This window comes from Tachypleus tridentatus, chromosome 9 (genome assembly GCF_004210375.1).
Source record: "Tachypleus tridentatus isolate NWPU-2018 chromosome 9, ASM421037v1, whole genome shotgun sequence".
Classification (NCBI taxonomy): Eukaryota; Metazoa; Arthropoda; class Merostomata; order Xiphosura; family Limulidae; genus Tachypleus; species Tachypleus tridentatus.
This window is the reverse complement of record NC_134833.1, coordinates 118,173,381-118,195,529: the sequence shown is the minus strand read 5'-3', so window position 1 is coordinate 118,195,529 and position 22,149 is coordinate 118,173,381. Positions and strand designations below refer to the sequence as shown.

The 22,149-nt window shown below is 30.9% G+C and overlaps 1 protein-coding gene across 1 annotated transcript; it reads left to right on the top strand.

Moving 5' to 3' along the window:
- Positions 1-9,626: 9,626 nt before the first annotated feature.
- LOC143227468 (chorion peroxidase-like) lies at positions 9,627-12,783 on the top strand. The gene is made up of 3 exons (XM_076458912.1): positions 9,627-9,773; positions 11,337-11,380; positions 12,105-12,783. Exons 1-3 carry the CDS (start codon positions 9,627-9,629, stop codon positions 12,571-12,573), a joined length of 660 nt encoding a protein of 219 aa, XP_076315027.1. The 3' UTR covers positions 12,574-12,783.
- The last annotated feature ends 9,366 nt before the right edge of the window (positions 12,784-22,149 follow it).

Sequence of the window (22,149 nt, the reverse complement as noted above, 5' to 3'; positions counted from 1 at the left end):
GTTTTATTACTAAGATTAATAAAAAGCTAATAGTTTGCTTTTCTAACCAGTTATATAAATATTTTAATCTTGGAAGTAGTAACTGCACAAGTTTCAAGTAACTACAAAAGAAGACTGGTTAATTATTTATATCAAGGTTATTGAGTACTCAAGTACACAAACTCCCATTAGTAGCTCATTTTTGCTTGTTTCTTACTGGGTCAGTGGTACATTTACGGTTTTACAAAACTAAAATCTGTTTCAGTTTCCTGCAGAGGATGAAGGACAGACAGTGTATTGTACTAATCTGAAAAACAATTTTTGCTTGATGTCACACTATTCAGAAAACTTTCAGTATGACTATCAAACATCCAGAGTTGTATTTTCTGATGATCTGTTGACTCTCTTAGGACTGATTACTTTGTGATTCATATATAAATTCACTGCTTAGCTTTGGTTTACTTCTCAATAGACCTTTACTTTTTGTCAGTATACTGTTGTTGTTCATATCTTTCTTTTGTATAGAGACTACATTATTCATTGGTTTTCGTCAAACTATCAAAATAATTTTGAATTCCTAACTAAATCACTAAGTTATGTCATATTTTAAACTTTATAATTTGGTTCCTATCACCATAATTGAATGTTCAATCAGGTGAATTTAAAGTCATCTAATGATCAGCCTCATGTAACTTTTTGAATGGTTAGCACTATTAGCTGACAAACATTTTTGATGGCAGAATTCATGCTCTTTGATCCAAGAAAAAAAAGAACTGTAATCTACATTTAAAGTTTAAGGAATGTCTTAATGCAGTATGAGTTGAAAATATACAGATGAGCTTTCATGGTTTGTTTTTCACATGTAAAACTTCTCATATATCTAAAACATAGTAATATTGGTAAAAGCTGCTTTCGGATCCATTTTAGTAATTCTCAAAAAGAATTTTTTGTGGGACTATAAAATACGTTAAAAATTGCGTTTCTATTTTTTAAGGTAGCCTACACTATAAAACTGACAAATGTTATTGCATATCAAATCGCACATGGATGATGTTGTTGAAGTACAACAATTGTTTCTGTTCAGGTAATAAAGAAATTATGACACTTGTTTCCATTCACTGAAGATGGCAAATGTATGAGCAATATACTTGAGATAATATAAGAGATTTGAAAAATATACCTAGAATAGTCTTTTAGCTATTGTTTTGCATAAAAACAGAGAAATGATTGGACCAGAGAAAGAGCCAGTCTCGACCCCTCAGCTACTTCACTGTCATCAGTAGCTTTATGGCAGGAATGTTCTTGGTATACAAGATTTGCACTTAAATGTATAATTTTTACAAAAAGAATATTATTGCAAAGACACTGAATGGTAACTATAGCACATTAAACTATTATGTAGTGTTAAGAAACACCTTTAAAATGAATTTTGTTGTTTAATGCATTTCTCAAGAAATGTAACCAAATAACTTGCAAGTTTATGAATATATATACATAGATATATTTGAAACTATTTGCCCAATTTGATTATTCTGTTTGAGTACTTCAGGAATACATAAATTACATCCAGATGAGTCTTATTCCTGTATTTAAAATACATATTTTTTTTTTACCTTATACCTTTTATGTTGTAACAGATGTATTTGAAATTAATTTTATTTGAGTTTAGTAGGAGCAGAGTTTATCCTAGCAAACTGTTTTAACCCTTAACCTAGTTTTAATTTTGTTATAATAATTCGTTTAAAAAGTTTCATTGTTACAGTTAACTGTTATTGCTTTCCAAATCTCCCTTCCCCAGCATACGTGAGTTGTATGTTACAATACCAGTAATTGTATTCCATCATTAAGCAACAATATAACAAACTTCAAGAATGGAAAAGTTGGGAAAAGTGAGTTTTATGTACTAGGCCTGAAGAAGCTGCAAAGAAGAAACGTGGGTTCAAATAAAAGTTCTCTTGCAGTTATCTGGGGTTCTAAACGTCGTTTCTTTTCTTGCGTTATTATCAAAATGTGAAAGAAAAGACCCGTTATGGGTATTTTCAAAATGTTATAAAATTACACACAACCCCTTATTCATACAACAATACGAATATGAATTATTCCAGAAAATGACTAAATAATGTTTTGTACCACGTGCGTCTCCGCATCTCTCTTTATGTATACATTTAACATTTAAATACTTTCTTCGACCATCATAGATTTGCTACCACTTTGTGCCTTACTTAAAGTGGTATATAAAAAAATCGTTTTTGTTATTTGTTGTTAAGCGCAACGCTGCGCATTAGGCTGTGTTCTGCCCAGTGCAGGTATCGCAATTCGATTTTCAGCGTTTTAATCTCTTGCTTTCACACTTACCGCTGAGCCACTTGGAAGGGGGAGAAGTAAATATTTTTATATTATTGCACGCAAAACTTAAATCAATAATGGAAACATAATGCTTTAGTTTTCCAATACATTTAGCAGATCAATATATACTGTATTGTACCAGAATAATAAATATATTCGCATTTGGGCCTATTCTGACACTCATATGCTTTAGAAAAAAAAAATTACGAAATCATTAAATTGGTAGCCTTCAATACTTCATTATTACTGTTTTATCGACTGAATCCATGTGAAATTCAGCATTACAATGATCCAGGAAATATATGAGATTGAATCACTTAGCTTTCACTTCTTACCACACGTTACAATTTTACATCTTTTAAAATTTCATTCAGATAGATTCCTAAACATTCTTCTGAACGAAGTAAATAAAATTATCCAGAAAGAAACAGATCTGAGTGAAGTATTTCAAATACAACATGAAAAACAATTACTGAAGGAATAGTACCGGAACTTAAAGTTAGGCAGGCATATAGCTACAGAAAGTAACGCAGAATTTAACAAAATTAAAAGTAACGAAAACTTGTTGCACGAGCATGCTTTTAAATCGTTCCCCCAGGTAGTGATTGTTCTAATTATTTTGACGCAAAACACACAGAAAGTAATTTAAGCGAAGAATATCAGGGATAAAAATAATAGAAGATGTGGCTTTGCTATAAGAGAAACACAATCTTTCGAAATTAATTAGAAAATTCTTTACCACAGAATGAATTTTAAGTTATTTACATAAACGGCAAATTGTTATTGAAAAAAGTAAGACAGTGGGTCCATAACAGTGTTTAGAATAGTCCAGTGGTTTCTTGGCTATTTATTCCTCACAGGCTATTATGCCCATATTTGTTTTTGTGTGCTTGTAACCCCAAGGACACGAATGTTCATCGTTATATACATGTATTTTTTTGCCAAATCTTCCAACGTCATGAACTTTTTATATACAAATACATATAGAACAATAAAGCATAATGTTTTAAAATAGAGAAAGGTTTACAAAATACAATTTAACTAGAAATCTGAGAAAAATAATCGTGGAATAGTGAAGAATGTTTCTTTTGTGACAATCCTGACGATAAATTGGTTTGACATTGGCTAAAAATACAACAAACCATAAGTGATTATTTATATTTCACAAGATTAAATGGAAATATTTTTCTTTATAATGGTTGCTATGAACGCGACGGTCAATCACGTTATTCCGTTCAAAAAATCGGACAAAACCGTTTTGACGGCGGGTGGTACTTGTTTCTAGTGGTAAGTTTAAAATTAGAGACGGTAATTAGGAGCCATGGGTTATCTTTTATATATGATATTGTAATAGACCATTCACAAGGTAAAATAGAACAAATGCAGTCATTTTAATTCCGTACGAAACAACATGAAACTATGATGGGCTCTTGTAATACAGTAGAAACGTGCGAACACTTCCATATCTGTGGCGAGATTTTCCTTCTAGGTCTATGTATATATTTAAATATATACATTTAGTTTAGGTAGTTATGCTATGTTGCCTATCTTTAAAGTTATAATAAATAGTTATTAAATAGCACGTTTTATATAAGCTTAATTAAACATACATATATTAAAAACCATCTGTTTTATAAACAAGAAATTATAAAACACTGAACTCTTAATATTTTGCCAATTTTTTATTTATAATTTATTTTCAGTCAGTTGCCCTCAAGGAAAACTGAAATTAAAAAAGAAAACAGAGCACTTATTTCAGGCAGACAATTTTATGAATCTTTAAAGATAAGGAATTTTAACCTAAGTGAATTAGGAACAGAACTTGCAAAAAGAAAACTTAATTACTGCGCCTACCATCGGGCGGTTCTAAGGGAAACAAAATACCCTTTAGGTATAAAAATATTGGATGACAAATGGAGCCAGTCATACTACTGAAGACAGGAAACGCGACACAGAACTGACGCTGGGTTTAACTTCATAAGCGTAAATATACATGATCAGATTTATGATGTCAGAAAAACACGAAGATCAAGAAGGATCCCCACTGGAACAGTCTGCAAACCGATCCTGTTAGAAACCGGGTTTTGATTCCCGTGGTGGACAGAGCACAGATAAACTCTTGTGAAGCTTTGTGTTTAATTTCAAACAACCAATCAAGATTTATGAAGTATTGATGGAAATAAAATATCTGTATAACGATATGAGTGGAATTAAATATTGCTGAAGATCAAAATTTAAAATGTAAAGAAGAAGTTTAATAAATCGATTATAAGGGTTAGCTATTTTAAAAAAAAGAATCATTCTGAATGAAAACAAGTGATGAGGGTTTTACCAACACCGCGCACTTACGCAGGGGAACATTGTCCGAACTCCTTATTTTTGTTATGATATGTTAGTAATATAATTTAACAAGTGATAACTGCAATGTATGTAGCTAGTACAGTACAGTAATATAATAAACTATACATATTTATCCTAATTTAAGTCTAGTTTCCCACACAGATGTTTGTGGATTTTATGTGAACAGCCATGCAACTGTTTAAGCTATATTTCATACAAAATCGCACAAACATTTAATCTCATAGCATAATATGCGTTGACTCTCAGAAACTAGATTCTCCCTATCAAACATTCTGCGTACGGGTATGTATGTAAAATTTATAATTTATATGATTGTTTGTTTTGAATTTCGCACAAAGGTACACGAGGGTTATTCGCGATACCCGTCCTTAATTTAGCAGTGTAAGAGTATAGGGAAGGCAGCTAGTCATCACCACCCAAAACCAACTATTGGGATACACATGCACCAACGAATAGTGGGATTAAGCTTCATCCTTTAACGCCGCATGATTGAAAGTGCGAGCATGTTTCGTATGACTGGGTTTCGAACCCGCGACACTCAGATTACAAGTCGAACGCCATAACTACTTGAAAATGCCGGGCCCAAGTGTAGTGAATCCAATGATTAAAATGCGATAAAAATTTATTTTTGTTTGAAATTAGAGAGTTAACTAGCTTTGTTAAGGAAATTTTATAATGCTGAAGAAGTTTTACTTGATAAGAAACAACAGATCACAGATAAGGATTACTAAAATGTCATATTTGATAAAAGAAAAGAATAAACGGCATATAAGGGTTACCGATACCAAAATCTTACCTGATAAAAAAGAATAAACCATAGATTAAGGTTTTTTATCCAAAATATCTTACTTGATAAGAAAGAATAAAACATTGATAAGGATTTCCAATCCAGAAGATCTTATTTGATAAGAAACAATAAAATAGATAATTATCATACTATAACAATTATTTATTAAAATTAGCCTGAAATGACATGTGTAATTAGATATTAATAACGCTTAAACTAGGACGATTCGCTAATGTACAACAGACTTGTTTTCCTACCTAGTGAGGAGTCCACCGCTAGTACAGCGGTATGTCTCCGGACTTACAACACTAAAATCAGGGGTTCGATTCTCCTTGGTGGGCTGAGCAGATAGCCCGATGTGGCTTTGCTATAAGAAAAACACAATACACCTAGTGAGGTATAGAAACACCAAGTATTGAAGTTTATGTGTGGCGGCTCAACCACATTCTCCAACGAAAATATTCCATGGGGTCTGTAGATTAGTAGCCTTTTGTTTCTTTCCAGTTTGAAAGGGATCAAAAGTAGGGATAATTAGTGCAGACAGCCTTTGCTTAGTTTTGCATTAACATATTAAATAAACACGCATTTGGATGATGTTGAGTACTTTTCTTTTTTTATTTGTTACAACATTCAGAGTAAAGTAGTTTCTACAAAAAGAAAAGAAATTAATTTAGTTCATAAGTAAAAAATACAGAAACGTAGTTTCTAATTCGTAGGTGGCAAAAGGTATTAGGGTGGGTCGCAAACAAAACATAAATTCATCGAGCAATGATCCCAAAATGTTTCGAATAAATAAACAAAAATACCATAAGAACTACTATTAAACTTTACACATACTAAAACAGTAACTTTTTTTCATTGAGTAGGGTTATCAGAAAATTGTTTGACTACTCTTGTGAGTTGTGGATTGTAAAGTTTAGTAATTTCTGATAGGAAATACCAGAAGTAATTGCAATACCGATGCTTATCTTCTCAGATTTTTATTCGTCCTTTATTTTAGGGACGCACAAGGAACATGATGAATAGATAATTTTAACAAAGTATTGAGGCTCAGCCACATTCTTTGATAAAAGTATCTCGTAGGGACTGTGAATCAGCAGCCTTTTGTTTCCTTCTCGTCTGAAAGCAATGAAATACAGAATAAAGTAAGTTAAAAAAATATTGAAATATTTTAGTTTCTCCGTAAAGAATACAGAACAGAAGTTCCTAATCTGTCGGTGGCAAAAGGTACCAGGATTGGTCGAAAACAAAGTGTTGGTCATTAGATGACAGAAAACACTGTAATTTGTTATTAGAATTTACAGATAAATGAAACTGAAAAATGAACTTTCAATGTTTTATAGTTATCTATTAGGAAATGAAGTTCAAACCATAGGAGTTGTCATTCATTGAGAAACACATTTGACACGAAAGTCAGTATTCATTAAAAGTAAATCCGTAAGATATTGGTTATTTACTTATTCAAAAACTTGGAACATCGATGCTCATTTGCGAGAAAAAAGTGAAATTAATATTTGGTAAAAAAAAACAACTTAAAAGTGAGATGAACGTTTATAAGATACGAACTTACAACTGGAACCGAAATTAGATAAGAAATTGTGAAATATTAATTAGCAAGTCTAGCAATCCTAGAAATATGTTTGGATGAAGTTACAGAAACTATTATAAATATCTAGTAAAAGCCAAGTCTAAATCTGTAATGTACGTGTGTTTTAAATATAGCTTGTTAAATATGCAAAGAAGACTTTTCTGAGTTTGTTTGTTTTTGAATTTCGCGTAAAGCTACACGAAGGCTATCTGCGCTAGCCGTCCCTAATTTAGCAGTGTAAGACTAGAGGGAAGGCAGCTAGTCATTACCACCCACCGCCAACTCTTGGGCTACTCTTTTACCAACGAATAGTGGGATTGACGGTCACATTATAATGCCCCCGCGGCTGAAAGGGCGAGATGTTTGGCGCGACGGGGATGCGAACTAGCGACTCTCAGATTACGAGTCGCACGCCTTAACGCTCTTGGCTACTCTTTTCTAACTTAGATTTCACATTTAAAATAAGTTTATGCTGGTGAACTTTTAATTTATGCAGAAAAGGTTAAATTTGTAGGCAATTGTTAATTTGAAAGTGCATACAAATTTAAAAATGGTTAATGGGATTTTGAGAAAATAACAATAAAATCGAACCAGTTGTGGTTTTGTTATGTATTGCAAAATGCTAGACATTTTAAAAAAAGAACATCTGTTAGTATCGAATATTTATTTGAGTATTTTATTTGCTCATTTGAAGGTTTGATCAAGTACATACAAACACAAATAAACCATCTAATTATAAATCATTTTTACAAAATTCAAGTATTTGAAGCACTGGCCTAATGTATCATCTGTAAGATTCGGCAAATGTTTTTGAATAACAGTTTTTATATAACACATTTCACAGAAACCTACAAAAACACGAAACAGGTGAAAGGGTGGATGGTTGGTAATTATAAATACTCTTACATTTTACTTCCACTGCAGTAATCTTCTCAAGATTGAGGAGATTCTGAGGTTTACCCACAATAGCGACGTGTAAAACGACCATGTAATTAGTTTTATTGGAAAGCATTTCTCTTTTGTACATGAGAAATATGTTTAAATACCTTTCCCTTCATATTTTCTATTATTCCTCTAGGATGTTGTTGACGGTGTTGTCGTTATTATTTTTGAACATTCATGATGTTCTGATGGATGAGTTCTTGACTGTCTTCTCTGATATACTCGAAAAGTACATTTGAGGAAATGAGATTATACATAAAATATCAAAAGATTTCATGGAAGACAAGGTATTAGTTGACAAAAATGTTTATGATCAGGCCTAACTTTTATTGATAGAAACGAAGAACGATGTTGAAACAAACTACACCTTCACTCTTTCTCCTGATATCCTAAACAATACAGGCTTAGGAAATTTTATTATAAGCAATGCTAAGACAGATTCCAAGTTACTTGATGAAATTATCGATAAGGCTCTTAAAAACCTGAAGGAAAACAATTAAAAAAACCAGGAATAAAAAGTAAGTGCTCTGTATAACTGACGATGACATTAGCTTAATAGTTTCATTTACTTCTTACTATTTCACCATTAATATAAATTAATTTTGATCATCTAATAATCATGATTTTCTAACTGAAATGCCTTTAATCGAATAAAGACGAGCAAAACAATCCTCAAGTAAGTATCTTTTGGGAAACACTATCATAAAAATGCTATGGAAATTTTTTAACAGTCAATAAATATATATATATTTTCATGTTTGATTTGAAGTTTATTAGTATATAACAATTACTGATAGAAACTTAATTATGGATATATGTATTTAAGACCACATTAATGAGTATTTAGAATTTCTGCATTCAGTATTTTCACTGGTAATATAAATATTTTTCTTTTACATATTTTAGTATTCAATAGAATTACATAAATTTACTTTAATATACTAATTTTAGTATATTATAATTATATAGTATATATTACTATTATATAGTAATTGGGATACTAATTCTTTGATATTTAAAAATGTTAGAAATCAAAATTATATCAAATGACTTTTCAGCTCGTTGTTAATAAAGTAAATCTCTTTACAGAAGTAGGTAGAAAGTCTGCTCTCTCACAATGCTCAGTTATGACAACCTATCACTACCGAATGTTAGAAGATAGCAGGGTGTTAAAGCTGGTTGAAAGAGCTAGAGTATTTGAAGAAACAACAGAGGTTTTAGCTGAGAAGTAAGTTTTTATATACACACCTTACACTTTCCAATAAACAGGCAAAAAACAGATATAGATAAAAGTGATATTTAGAAAAATTACGTTAAATTTCACTATTATGTCTTGAACAAACATTCACATGTATGAATGAAAAATATACTTTGCCACTATATATACCTCATTGTAGTGATGACAAAGTTATATTCACTGTTCTACTCTTTGAAGTTTGATGCCAAATGTTTTATTGAACACAATAGTGTAAAAGGCATATAGTCATGTGACTGAAAGTTTGTAACCTCTTTATTTGATGAATGAAATGGACACCTTCTTCACCTTTTTATAGGCTAGGGTTAAAGAACGAAGAAGTTTCTGCTTTAGCTGATGGCTAATTAAAATCAAGCCAATTAGGAAATATGCTCAATGAAGATAAAGAGGAAATAACCTGTAGTTGTGCACAAAAATATCAGGAATTTGACGGAACGTGTAACCGTTTACAATCTCCGAGAGATGGTTCTTCTTTCACCTGTTTGACCAGACTTCCCCAGCAAAGTACGCTTACGGTGAGTATATTATACTGATTAGTGCACTGTTGATTTATGTTATCAAGTTATAAAGTTTTTCTAAGCCAAGAACGTGTAACTTTTAATCTAAAGCTCCATCATCTCTTCACCGATTTGAGATCTAATTACAATTTTAGACTCAGGAGGTCAAATCCTTTTGATTGATGTATTTGACTACGACCAAGGTCTCAGAGACTAATTTACTATAATTTTACCTAAAACAAATTCCATTTCAGGATAAGTTAGTAGTGATTCTGATGAATAATGAAATTGAATCGGGTATACGCATGCCTCACACTTGAAATTTCTAGCGTACAAAATAATAAATAGCTAATGCAAATGGAAAACATAGATCTCATAGCTTAATTTACTCCAATCCTACCGAGGCTATTGAGGATTCCCTCTTGTGTATGTGAGAGTGTGTGTGTATATATAAACACACACACACACAATATTTTTATTTGAAGATAAAATATAAGTTGAGACAACTATTATTAGATTTACGCTTGTAATCTAAACGTGTAGATAAAGATAAAAAAAAGAAATAATTGTTTAGAATTATTATGCTTGAGAAAAAAACCTTAATGCTTGTTTCAACTGTAACTGTTTTTTATTGATATATAGAAAATAAATTTGTCTACAGGTGTTTCTGAACCAAGAAAAGTGAAATCAGAAAAGACTTTCCTAATCTACGACTGATATCATCTACAATCCACACAGATAAGAACAGAGAAGCATCTTTCGCAGATTTTCTGATGTTGTGGGGTCAATTCATGAATCATGACAGCGCCCTCGCTCATTTAAACAGCGCTCCAGGAAAAAAAGTGACATTTGGAGGTAGACCTCATATTTCTTTGTTTGTTTTTTTCCTGTTTATGTATTTGTAATTAGGGACGGCTAGCGCAGATAGCCTTGTGTAGCTTTGCGCAAAATTCAAAAACAAAACAAATCGTTCCGGCTGTCATTTACTACGCATCTCACGAGGTTTTAGTGACTTATTTTCAGATTTTAATTAAAGTACATTTTGTTTACGTTGAACATTTGTATTTTATTACAATCAACAAAATTTAACATGAAACCTCTGTTATTTTTCTCCTCCTAAACATGCACTTACGTTATACAATTTTGTGTAGTTGATCATTTTTAGTTTTATACAATAAACAAAGTTATCAAATTACCGTTATAACATGTTCTCTCAAACGCAAATCCGATCAAGAGTATTCAGTACTGTATATTTTTCGCCTAAATACTTTTCTCATAAATATGCACATTAGAGCTGCAGTATAATATGTCAAAATAGAGAGAATTTGAGCTGTGATGTTCATGTTGCATGATCAGTAACAAAGGAGTTTAATCACGATAGGTTTATCGAAGATTATTTGATTAAAATAATCCATGTGAATAGCTAAATCAATCGCGGCTTGCAGCAACTAAGTTTGTTATCTCTATTTATTATCAAATGATATCACAAAAATGTTTTTCTGGTTCTCCAGGAGATCGTCGCTTCAATGAACATTCAGCCTTGACAGCTTTACACACTATATTTATCAGAGACTGTAACAGAATTTCCCATGTTGGAATGATGAGAGGCTGTTTCAAGAAGCCAAGTTAAGTATTTATTGTTTAGAAGCTGTTCATCAATGCAAACAATCATCATAGATCGTAGCTAAATATTAACTAATAATGAAGAGACAAAAGTTAATATATTTTTCTTATTGTAGTATACAAATTCAGAAGAACAGAAATATTATTGTAAGAAAATATTTATTCATAAAATTTTACCATAGCTGTTAAACATATTTTTCTACTGTAATCATAACAGTTCCAAAGGGCTGGCCATTTCTAAAATTAAAGTTAATTATTTTGTTTGCTTCCGGTTAAGTACAAAGCTGCACAATGTGTTCTGCTCACATCAGAATCAAAACGCGGTTTCTGGCACTGTGAGTCGACAGACATGCCGATATGGCACAAGGGTGCAGATTAATGCTAATTCCAAATGATAATATAACAAGTAATCAGAATAATAACTAATATACAATAAGAATAAAACAAATAAAACGTATATTAATCATTTAACTAATACTATTAATTAATTTACAGTTGAAGATATAATAAACGGTCTTGTTTTACATTTTTATTATGTTACGAAATATCTTTATAATAAAAATTACATTTTTTTATTTACTCCAGTGATAACTGCCGCTTTTATTTTTCAAGATTATTCAGTTATTTAATCATTAGGTAATACCAAACTATTTCAGCAGATTTCCTTTCGCATGCAATATGTTTATTCATTCTGTTGATGTTTAATTGTTATTGTTGTTTCTTCAGGAGGATCGTGATTGCTGAGATCCAAATGATTACATACAATGAATTTCTACGTCTTGTCGTTGGTCCCTGCTACTATAATAACTTTTTATTAAGAACTCTCCAAAATGGTTTCTACACTGCATACAACCCTAACATCAATCCTGGTATGATTAATGAATTTACCTCAGCATGCTTTCGATTCGGCCATTCCACATCTCAAAGTTCTTTCATAGAAATTCAATCTTCTGGAAATCGTACAAATTTCAAGTTGAGAAACAATTTTTTCCACCCATTTGATCTCTACAATGGACAAACAGAACTTCTCGTGAGAGGGCTTGCTGATCAGTTGGCTCAAAAATCTGATAACTTTATCGTTGAAGATTTGACTAACCACCTGTACCGCAGGAGAGGAAAAATGTTCGGACTAGATCTCATGACTACCAATATTCAAAGAGGCAGAGACCACAGAATTCGACCTTTTGTAGATTAATTTCGAGCTATATTTAATTTACGTGTCACATCTTTCTCAGATCTAAATAATCTCATGCTTGAAGAAGTATTCCAGAAGTTTGAACAAATTTACGAGTACGTAATTATTGTTATAGTTGATCGATTGTAATCATAAATATAAAGTTTTTTTGTTTACCCGCTATTTGCAAAGCTATACAATGATAAGTAATCGAACTCCAGAATTTAATGTTAGAAGCCCTGAAGTTTACCTTAAAGTCCTAAGTTTAAAATTTAACTTTCAATGAGTACTTACTTTAAGAATGTATTAAAATTATGGAAAATTTTCGTTAGGTATTAATATTTTTTTCTCATTTCTATAATGTTCACTTTTAAATACTCATGTATAAACAATTATAGAAAGGTGAATAATTTTTATAAATTTATTTTTCTTTGCGTTTGTCTTTTATATTATCACATTTCTAAATCATATTGTACGAACAAGAAACATATTTTGTTTGTAAACAGTTTTTATTTGAAACATTTCTAATTCTTCTGTTGAGAATACCATCTGAAACTGGTATCTCTGACCTACCTTATTATTATTATTATTGCCTTACAATTTAACAGATTAAGATTTGAAGATCGACACATGGGGCCTGGCATGGCCTAGCGCGTTAAGGCGTGCACTTCGTAATCTGTGGGTCGCGGGTTCGCGCCCGAGTCGCGCCAAAACATGCTCGCCCTCCCAACCGTGGGGGCGTTATAAGTGACGGTCAATCCCACTTTTCGTTGGTAAAGAGTAGCCCAAGAGTTGGTGGTGGGTGGTGATGACTAGCTGCCTTCCCTCTAGTCTTACACTGCTAAATTAGGGACGGCTAGCACAGATAGCCATCGAGTAGTTTTGTGCGAAATTCCAAAACAAACAAGATCGACACTTCTTTTAAGTGTATTGAGAAGTTGGTCCTTTTACATCTGGTATGTTTATTTCGTAGATCTCATACAATTAAAGTTGTTTGTTTACTTATAGATACTAAATGTGAAATCTACTTTTAAAATACATAGTCGTTGACACAAAACGAAACTCTCTTTGTTACATTGTAACACACTTCAATTTCAGGATTTGAAACTTCAACTAAGCACAGTAACTGTTACCTTTCGTTAATTACGTTTTGTCAAGCATGTACAGTGCGTAGTTTTGATTTTCTTTGGTGTGTTTGAAATTATAGCCAACTTTTTAACAAATAATACAATTTTAGAAATGTTTGTTACATAAAATAGAAGAATATTGTTAGCATGATATTATTATTCAATTGATCTTTACACAACCCAGTTGAGAGAAATATGAGAGGTAACTTTTTCCAGAATTTTGTGTGAGAACAGTTACGACGTTGATGAACTCCAATAATGGATCTTCCGACCAGTTTCTGAAAAGTAAAATGGAAAACTGTCTTGTTTATTTTTTATTACGGAATGTTAACAAATTGATTAATGATTTCGAAAGTTTTGACTAATGTAATAGACGTGAATGAGTTAAATTAACTTATTTTTAACAAAAGCATAACAAAAGCAAAAATGTATAAAATTACTATATTTTTATAACTCGTGCATATTTGGACAAAATAACTAGCTTTGAAAACAATTCAGATTAAAGTGCTTGTTTTCATTTTCTTTGTCCCTAAAACAATTAAAGCTAGTTTGGAAAGCAAATATGTTTATAATTACTGTATTAAAGACATTGTGGTAAATAATAGTCAGTTGTCAAAGATATGAAATTTTTTTTTTTTTTTTTTTGTCAGGAGCAATAAGAATACAATGGCTTAGAATCTCTTATTAGTTTATGGAGTTCCAAATATGAAGTTTGCGGAACGTTATGCTAGATACTTTCTATGTTTGTTTATTTTAACAACCCATCATTGAAATGTTCATCTCGAAAATCGTTTAATTTCATACCACGGTTTGATGCTTGTAAGTAACATTATCAGTTTTGATTTTTTGTTTCTCAAGGTTTATATCCAATGTTATAATTGTTTTTAACAACATAAAACAATGTTATTAAGAGTCATGGAATAGTAGGTGAAGACTTGTTTCTTACTAAAATAACTTTTAAGACACACAATTAATATATAAATGATCGATCTCCAAAAGATCAACCTCACTATTATGTAAAATTTCCAACTCGATAACTAATATACAGTCATTATTTAAGAATGTTGTATATAGTTTGTGTTCCACTTATTACAGCTAGCTTTTTAAATAAACCAAAATATGAAGGAAATGTTTATCTAGTATGATATCTGACTTTTTAACAAAGCATAAAACAGGATTACCGAGAGGGAATTTTGTGGAAGTGATTTTTTGTTTGTTTGTTTGGGAATTTCGCACAAAGCTACTCGAGGGCTATCTGTGCTAGCCGTCCCTAATTTAGCAGTGTAAGACTAGAGGGAAAGCAGCTAGTCATCACCACCCACCGCCAACTCTTGGGCTACTCTTTACCAACGAATAGTGGGATTGACCGTCACATTATACACCCCCACGGCTGGGAGGGCGAGCATGTTTAGCGCGACGCGACCCTCGGATTACGAGTCGCACGCCTTACGCGCTAGGCCATGCCGGGCCTGTGGAAGTGATATTATCTCACATTCGAACCTCAAATCTAGAAGTCGACAGCTCTTTGATGAAATAACATATTTTATAAGTACCTTAATTTTAAAACAATTTATCTTACATGTGTTTTTGTTTGTTTGTTTACGACACAAACGTGTTGTAATTTCTAGTTGGAAAAATGAAAATTGTCTAGTTTGAAGTTTTATCTTATCTATGAGACTGCCATCTTGTGTTAAGTAAATAAAATAACATACTAGATTCTTTTTCCTATTTCTTCGTATTTATTAGGTTGAGGAATAATTCGTGAGCGTTTTTAAATAATTTCATTCAAGCATTACATGCAAGACTATACAATACTTCAATGCAGTTCGATTTCCATCGGTGGGCTCATCAGATAGACCGGTATAACTTTGTTATAACACATGCACTATTCCTTTATCATTTTGCTTTTAATAAAAATGTATTTAAATTAAACTTTCTGCTGTTATTAAAGAAATACAGTATATTTTCATAATATTTAAGAAGTTAATAAAAATATACCTATTTTGTATTGTATTGCCGTTGATTCTTAATAATATTTTTTTACTGTTACATAATTTTAACTTCAATCGAGTAGTGAAATGGTGTGGTCTGATGGTTAACGCTCGACTCTGTTTTTACCCTTTCTTTGGTTTAGAAACATCAATGCGATATGATGAGTGTAAATAGCTATAGATTGTTGTGATTTAGATGCATACACATTGAAATGTTCTGAAGCTAACATTAAAGCCAATATTTCTTTTTCCATATTTTAATAGTTATTTGGGTAACAATTCAACTTTAAATAAAAATACGAAACAAGATATTCAATACCTCTGTTGTCTCATTTGAACACATTACACCCAAAACAATAACCACTTTGAGTGAGAAAAGACAAAATCCTAGTATGTTTACAACTGCTGAGGTACTGCAAAAATCAAATGAATCAGATGAAGATGCACAGGAATTTGATTGAACGTATCCTGAGGATGACTTGGGATCAAATAAAGAAGAATAAAGTTCAGAAGAAGAATCTGAATGTGATGATTATAGGCCTCAAACCAGGGGATGTAGTCCTTGATCGGCTGATGGTATGGGTGATGCAGATGTTTTAGATCCAGGTTGAAGTGATATTTTTTCTGCACCAGAGACTGATTTACAGTTTGATGGTAACAATGAAAGCATGTCTCAAAATCATGTGTGTTGTGTGTAGTGAAAAACACCTCAGATATAAAATAAACCACCTTGGAGGACATATTTTTCAAAGTGGTCAAGAGCTCAGTTTGGTGCTCCCTCTCCAAGAAATACCTCTGCATCAAATTCAGTTCAACATGCTGCGAAGACTGGCACACCAAGGTCCAGTATTGGCACCATATTAAAGGTAAACCTATTACACATAATATCCTAAAATTTTATGTGTTTGTGTTTAATAGTTTTCATGTAATCTCTGTTTCTCTGACACGTGTGATTTTATTAATTTTTGTTGTGGACTCAGGCTAAGGGACAAGTTGGCTGCCTTGGGTAAGGGCTGATAGGGTTAAACCTGAATTCTAACATCCGTTAGGAGTGTACCTGACAGCTATCACAAGTTTAAATGAGAAAGTTGCTCTACCTCAGTCTTAGAAAACAGGTGTATAGCTTTAAGTGGTGTGATGTTAAGGAAGAAAATACTTTGTGGTTTTTGAAAACTTTTTTTCTTGTGTTGAAAATTCTGTAAACACCATTTTTCTTTAAGTGGAAGTAAAAAAATGTATTATTCATATGCTGTTTCACTGTAGGCAACAGGTTTAATATTCCACCAATAAAACAAGTTATGTTGGTAACAGGTACATTCTTGATTAGTTATTTTCTATTACTTCTCTCATGTACATATGACACATCTTTAATCAAGTGACTACAATATAGATTTCTAAATGACAAAATCTAGTTAGCCCAAAGGATAGAAGTAGCTTTACTCAGTTCTATCATCTTTAGTCAGATGATATTTTGTAAAAATAAGTGCAGTACAATAATTTGTCATTTAAGAAGGATGGTGTAATAAATTCATCATGAAATGAAAAATACTTAGATGACTTGCTAAAAAAATGGATGTTTTCTACATTGCACTAATTAATTATAAGCTTTGATTTCTCCACACCATCAGTAAGTGAATAAATTATTTTTTGTGTTAGTGCTTTCATATGATTACTGTTTGAATTAACATTAATATATGTTTTGTGTGGATTTCCTTATATATATATATATATTTATATGTAAACATTATTTGGGCTGTAAGATAAGTCACCAAACTAATTTATTTGAAGGACAGTTTTGTTTTATTGTGTTTAATCAAACAAGATAACGAGTGTTTTGTGTAATTTCTTTCGGTTATTGGTGATGAGAAAAAAGTTGTTTTTTGAAATAGTTACAAAGAAGCTAACCACAACCATTTATCTTTATGTGTAAGAGTAACTTTTCAACAAAAGATAACAGGATTTGAAATTAATGCTTACTGCCAAATTAGTTACAGTTTGACTAGTAAATATTAGAAAATATTTACTGTATATATTACAGAAGGAAGTTGTTCAGATTACTACTGTTAAAAATCAATACACTCATGATACATTTATATTGCAAGATTTTAAACACATTACTTATTATAATAGTAAAGATTTTTTTCAGTTGCCAGAGTAACAGTTGTGTGATGTGATACACATTTGTGCTGCATGGCACATACATGTTAAGTATAAGGAAATAACAGATAGAAAGACACTGGTTAATTTGTTTGATTGTATGCTAAAGAAATAAGTATGTGGGCTAACCAACTAGACTTGCATCATCTGGCAGTTTTGCAGGCAGCATAATTTGAAATACTGGGCCAAAATAGTTGCTCATTTAATATAATAATAAAATATAACTCATGTAGATCAGAAACATTTTTTCAATTATTTGCATAACTTTTCCATGATGAACACAACTGTTTGATGTATTGGTTTCTTACATGTTCATAGATTTTGGCAATTAAATATTAATGTTTAAAAGTAAAATATTTTTTTAGCATTAGAATGGCCATAAATACTGTAGACTTTTTCCATCTAGGCACTGTTGATCTGAATATGCCAGTTTCTACAATAATAAAACTTTTTCCAACCTTTCTGAAATATTTACTGTTACATTGATTAAACTTGCCTTTGACATTTGGGTATGTTTGATGAGAAAACTTGGCACAGGAGATTTATACATAAAAGTAATAAATATATATACACATCTATTCCCATTCAATACACAAAAGAATTATTATGCAGTTAGTTAATCTAAGAGAATAGAATGTTGTTGTTAGTATCTACATCAAATTGATAGCAAGGGGAAAATGAAACTATCAACCATTTGATAGAACCTTCAGAAATTAAGGATGTGGAATGGATAAAGTGCACAGGATCAGCACTTGGAAAAATATTTGTTCTAATAAATTTGGATTTACTTTGCATATCTTAATGACGTTGTGTAAAGTCTGAGTAACCATTACAAGTATGTTGTACACAAAGAAAAGAATTTTTAGTAAAATATTTTTACTAAAGGTTTGTCACTGAATTTACTTTACTTAGTTTCAACTCAGACTCAAACTATGCTGAGTGCAAGGTGAGTTTCATGTTAAGAATAAAATTACTTATATCATATTACACTTTTTAACTTTCATTTGAATATCCTGGAACATCCTAAATAAATGTTTTTTTTCTTTTAAATAAAACTATATCTATATTTATCAGTTAGTTTTTCTATCCTTTTGCTACATGGGTTTGGTCTATTTGACCAACCTTGTAATCACCACAGAAAGTATGAGAAAATCTAAATTACTTTTTTCTTTCTAGATTTACTACAGATTGCAACATAAAGTTACGAGTATTTATCTTAAATAGTATGTGGTTTGTAAAAGTTTGTTTTATTTTATTTTATTACTCTTTGAACAATGTTTAACTAGCAAATAGCACTAAATCACCCAACAGGAGTATAGAAGTTTAGGATAAAGAAAATTTCAGGTTACCTTACATGTTTTTAAATAATATATGTTGTGATACATTCCTTTGAGTGGAAAAAAATATTTCTACTAAATTTTATCTAACCAAGTAAGTTTTTAAGTTTTGCATTCTTGTTACTTTGATCAGAAGTGTGCAGTTGTTGTATTTATTAATATATTTAAGAAATAAGAAGTTTCTGTGAGATTATCATGATTTCAATATTTCTTATAGTACTTTGCTTTCCACCTTATGGATAATTTTATTCGTTGCAACTAATTCAGATGTATCATCATAAATTGAATACATAAGTGTAAATGTTATACTGCCATTGTTTTCCTAAAACCTCAGAGAATTTGTTTCCACTTAATTAAATATCATACAACATATGTCATGACAAGATTCTTTGCTTTCTTTTTTAGAAGAAATGTAAAAGTAATAGTTTTTAATGTGTAAATAGTTTATTTAGTTTTAGTAGAGGTGTTTTGTGAAAATATATTAAGAGAAATTCACAGACAGGTATCAACTTTTTCATCTTGTAACTGTGTGTGACACTTTTTATTTATAAACGTTTATGATTAAAACAACTAACTTAACAATGATACTAAATAAATGGTGGTTAGAAAAAGTCTCTTTTTCTAAATAAATCTGCAAACAAAATTAAAATAAGAAGATTAGTCTCATGTGAGAAAAATAAAATTATTGAATGATGAGTTTGACAACTAATTGATTGGCAAACTCCATTAATTGTTCAATGCTAGATGAATGCCTGTTGGCTTTCAGTATATTATGCATTAATTATATAGCAGTATTATTTAATTTCATCCAGCTCGTTTTGAGAAGGTTAAAGAAAATAAATGAAGTGTTTCATTGGAATTGAGATCTCATTTCAACAGATATATTTATTTTTTGAGGAATAGTTTTGAAGAGGAATATGAGATATCAGTTAAAATTTATGTTTTGCTTTCTACTAGGAGTTGCTGATTTTGTGCCAGCAATATTGTCTGAAGGAAGCATTCATACCTTTCATACTTTTTGAAAAGTTCTCTAGTGTGATATCAAAGGCTTCTCAGTGGTGTGCTCAACAAGAAGGGATTTGCTTTCATAATGTGCAAGCTGTTGAAATAAAGATGAAATGCAGTATGTAGTGTAGTACAATTTAACTGATAATTGGAAGAGTTGTGAGAATGACATATTTTTCTTCTATAACATGACCAGATTTTCCAACTTTTAAAACTAATTTGTTGGGAAATGGAAGTGTGTATATGAATTTTGAAATTATACAATTGATTCCAACGTTTCAACAAATGTTTTTGATCTACCACCACACAAAAAAAAAATTTGCAGTGTCACACAGTATGAAATTTGGTCATTAGCACTACATTATTGCACACAAAATTTCCAACATAACTGGTCTGAATGCTCCTATTACTAGGTAATGGATGTAATAGTCTTTCAAATTTAACAACAAAGGACAGAGTGAATTTTCTTCTTGCATGATGTACCAAAAATTAAAACTTGATTGAAATGAAGTATGACATTCCCTGAAATTATGTAATTATCATTATACTAAATATAATAGTCAACTTATAGTTTGATCATGTTGTTGTTAGGATAAATAGGTTGTAATTTCATTGTACAGGTCACTGGTTATGCCATATTTGAAATATTGTGTTATGTCCTGGGCTCCTAAGGAAAGACATTGAATTATTGGAAAGGGTTTGAGACAAAAGTTACTGGAATGGTGCCTGGGATGGAAAGGTTGTCATATGAGGAGAAGCTTAAATTTTTTAAACTGTTTTCTTTTGAAAGAAAAGAGTTAGAGGGTATCTGATTGAGGTGTTTGAGATTGTGAAGGGAATTGATGATATTGATGCATCATCCTTTTTTATATTTGACATTGAGAATAGTAGAACTATGGAGTACAAGTAAAATTTTGGCAGCATAGGAGCCATCTTCAGCTAAGACAACTTTATTTTTCTGAAAGGGTTTCTAGCCTAATAAATGGGCTGCTTTCAGAAATTCTAGAGGCAATACATTTAAATATGGTTAAGAAAATTCTTGATAAGTATATGTGTTTAAGTTTTTGTTTTGTTTTTTTAAATTAGAGTGCAAAACAGCTGTTGTTGCATGGTTAGAAAACGAGAAAAAGTTTGAGAGGTGAGGAAATATGTCTACTTTATGCACGTTATTATTATATATTGTTTGTGACATTTTGTAGTTAAATAAAAATTATTAAATGCAATACTATGAATGGTAAAAAAATTTGGTTAGCTTTCTTTGATAGTTGTGAGCAAGAAAAAAGAAGATTGGTTAAATATTTTATTTCTTGTTTGTCATGTTTGTTCATAATGTATAAGTATAAAAGTAACTAAAATGTAAAATTGAATCATTTTAGTTGAGATTGGGTAGAGAAAATAGCAGATAAAAATTTTAGTGAAAAAATGTTTTAAATAAACTAAGGAGGTTTTAGGGATTACACGAATGAAATATACAATATTTGGGATGAAGAAAAGTATTTTTAATTATAAGAAGAAAATTATTTTGCACATGAACTATTCAAAACAAAAACTAAACGTATTCGTGAACAATTTTTTTTTATTTTACTTTCAATAAAGTACTTCACTAAAAATTTAATTTTGTGTGCATGAAATATTGCTTGCTAAGTTATGTAAAAATATACACTCTATATTGAAAGTTAGACGTATTAAATCTAAAAAGACTTTAAATGAATGCAAAGAGGTAACATGGTTTGTCATATAGACTGAGCTTGTATTGAGAGAGTTAACCAATGAAGTAGTAGTGTCGTTCAACTCAAAGCCAAAAGTTTATTTTTCAAATGTGCTCTGTTTTGGATTTTTTATTCATCATCTCAGGCAAAAATCCTAAAATAAAATGTACATGAAGAGATAGCATCAAGTTACCGTATAAAAGGTATATTGAATAAATACATTGTTAGTTTTTTTTTAAGTCACTATTACTATATTATTTCAATTTTCGTT

Excerpts from the sequence above, each read along its gene's own strand:
- LOC143227468 (XM_076458912.1), top strand. The coding sequence starts at position 9,627 with ATGCTCAATGAAGATAAAGAGGAAATAACCTGTAGTTGTGCACAAAAA. Across the intron at positions 9,774-11,336 it reads CCCAGCAAAGTACGCTTACG|AATTTCCCATGTTGGAATGA; the intron begins GTGAGTATATTA and ends AGACTGTAACAG. Across the intron at positions 11,381-12,104 it reads AGGCTGTTTCAAGAAGCCAA|GAGGATCGTGATTGCTGAGA; the intron begins GTTAAGTATTTA and ends TTGTTTCTTCAG.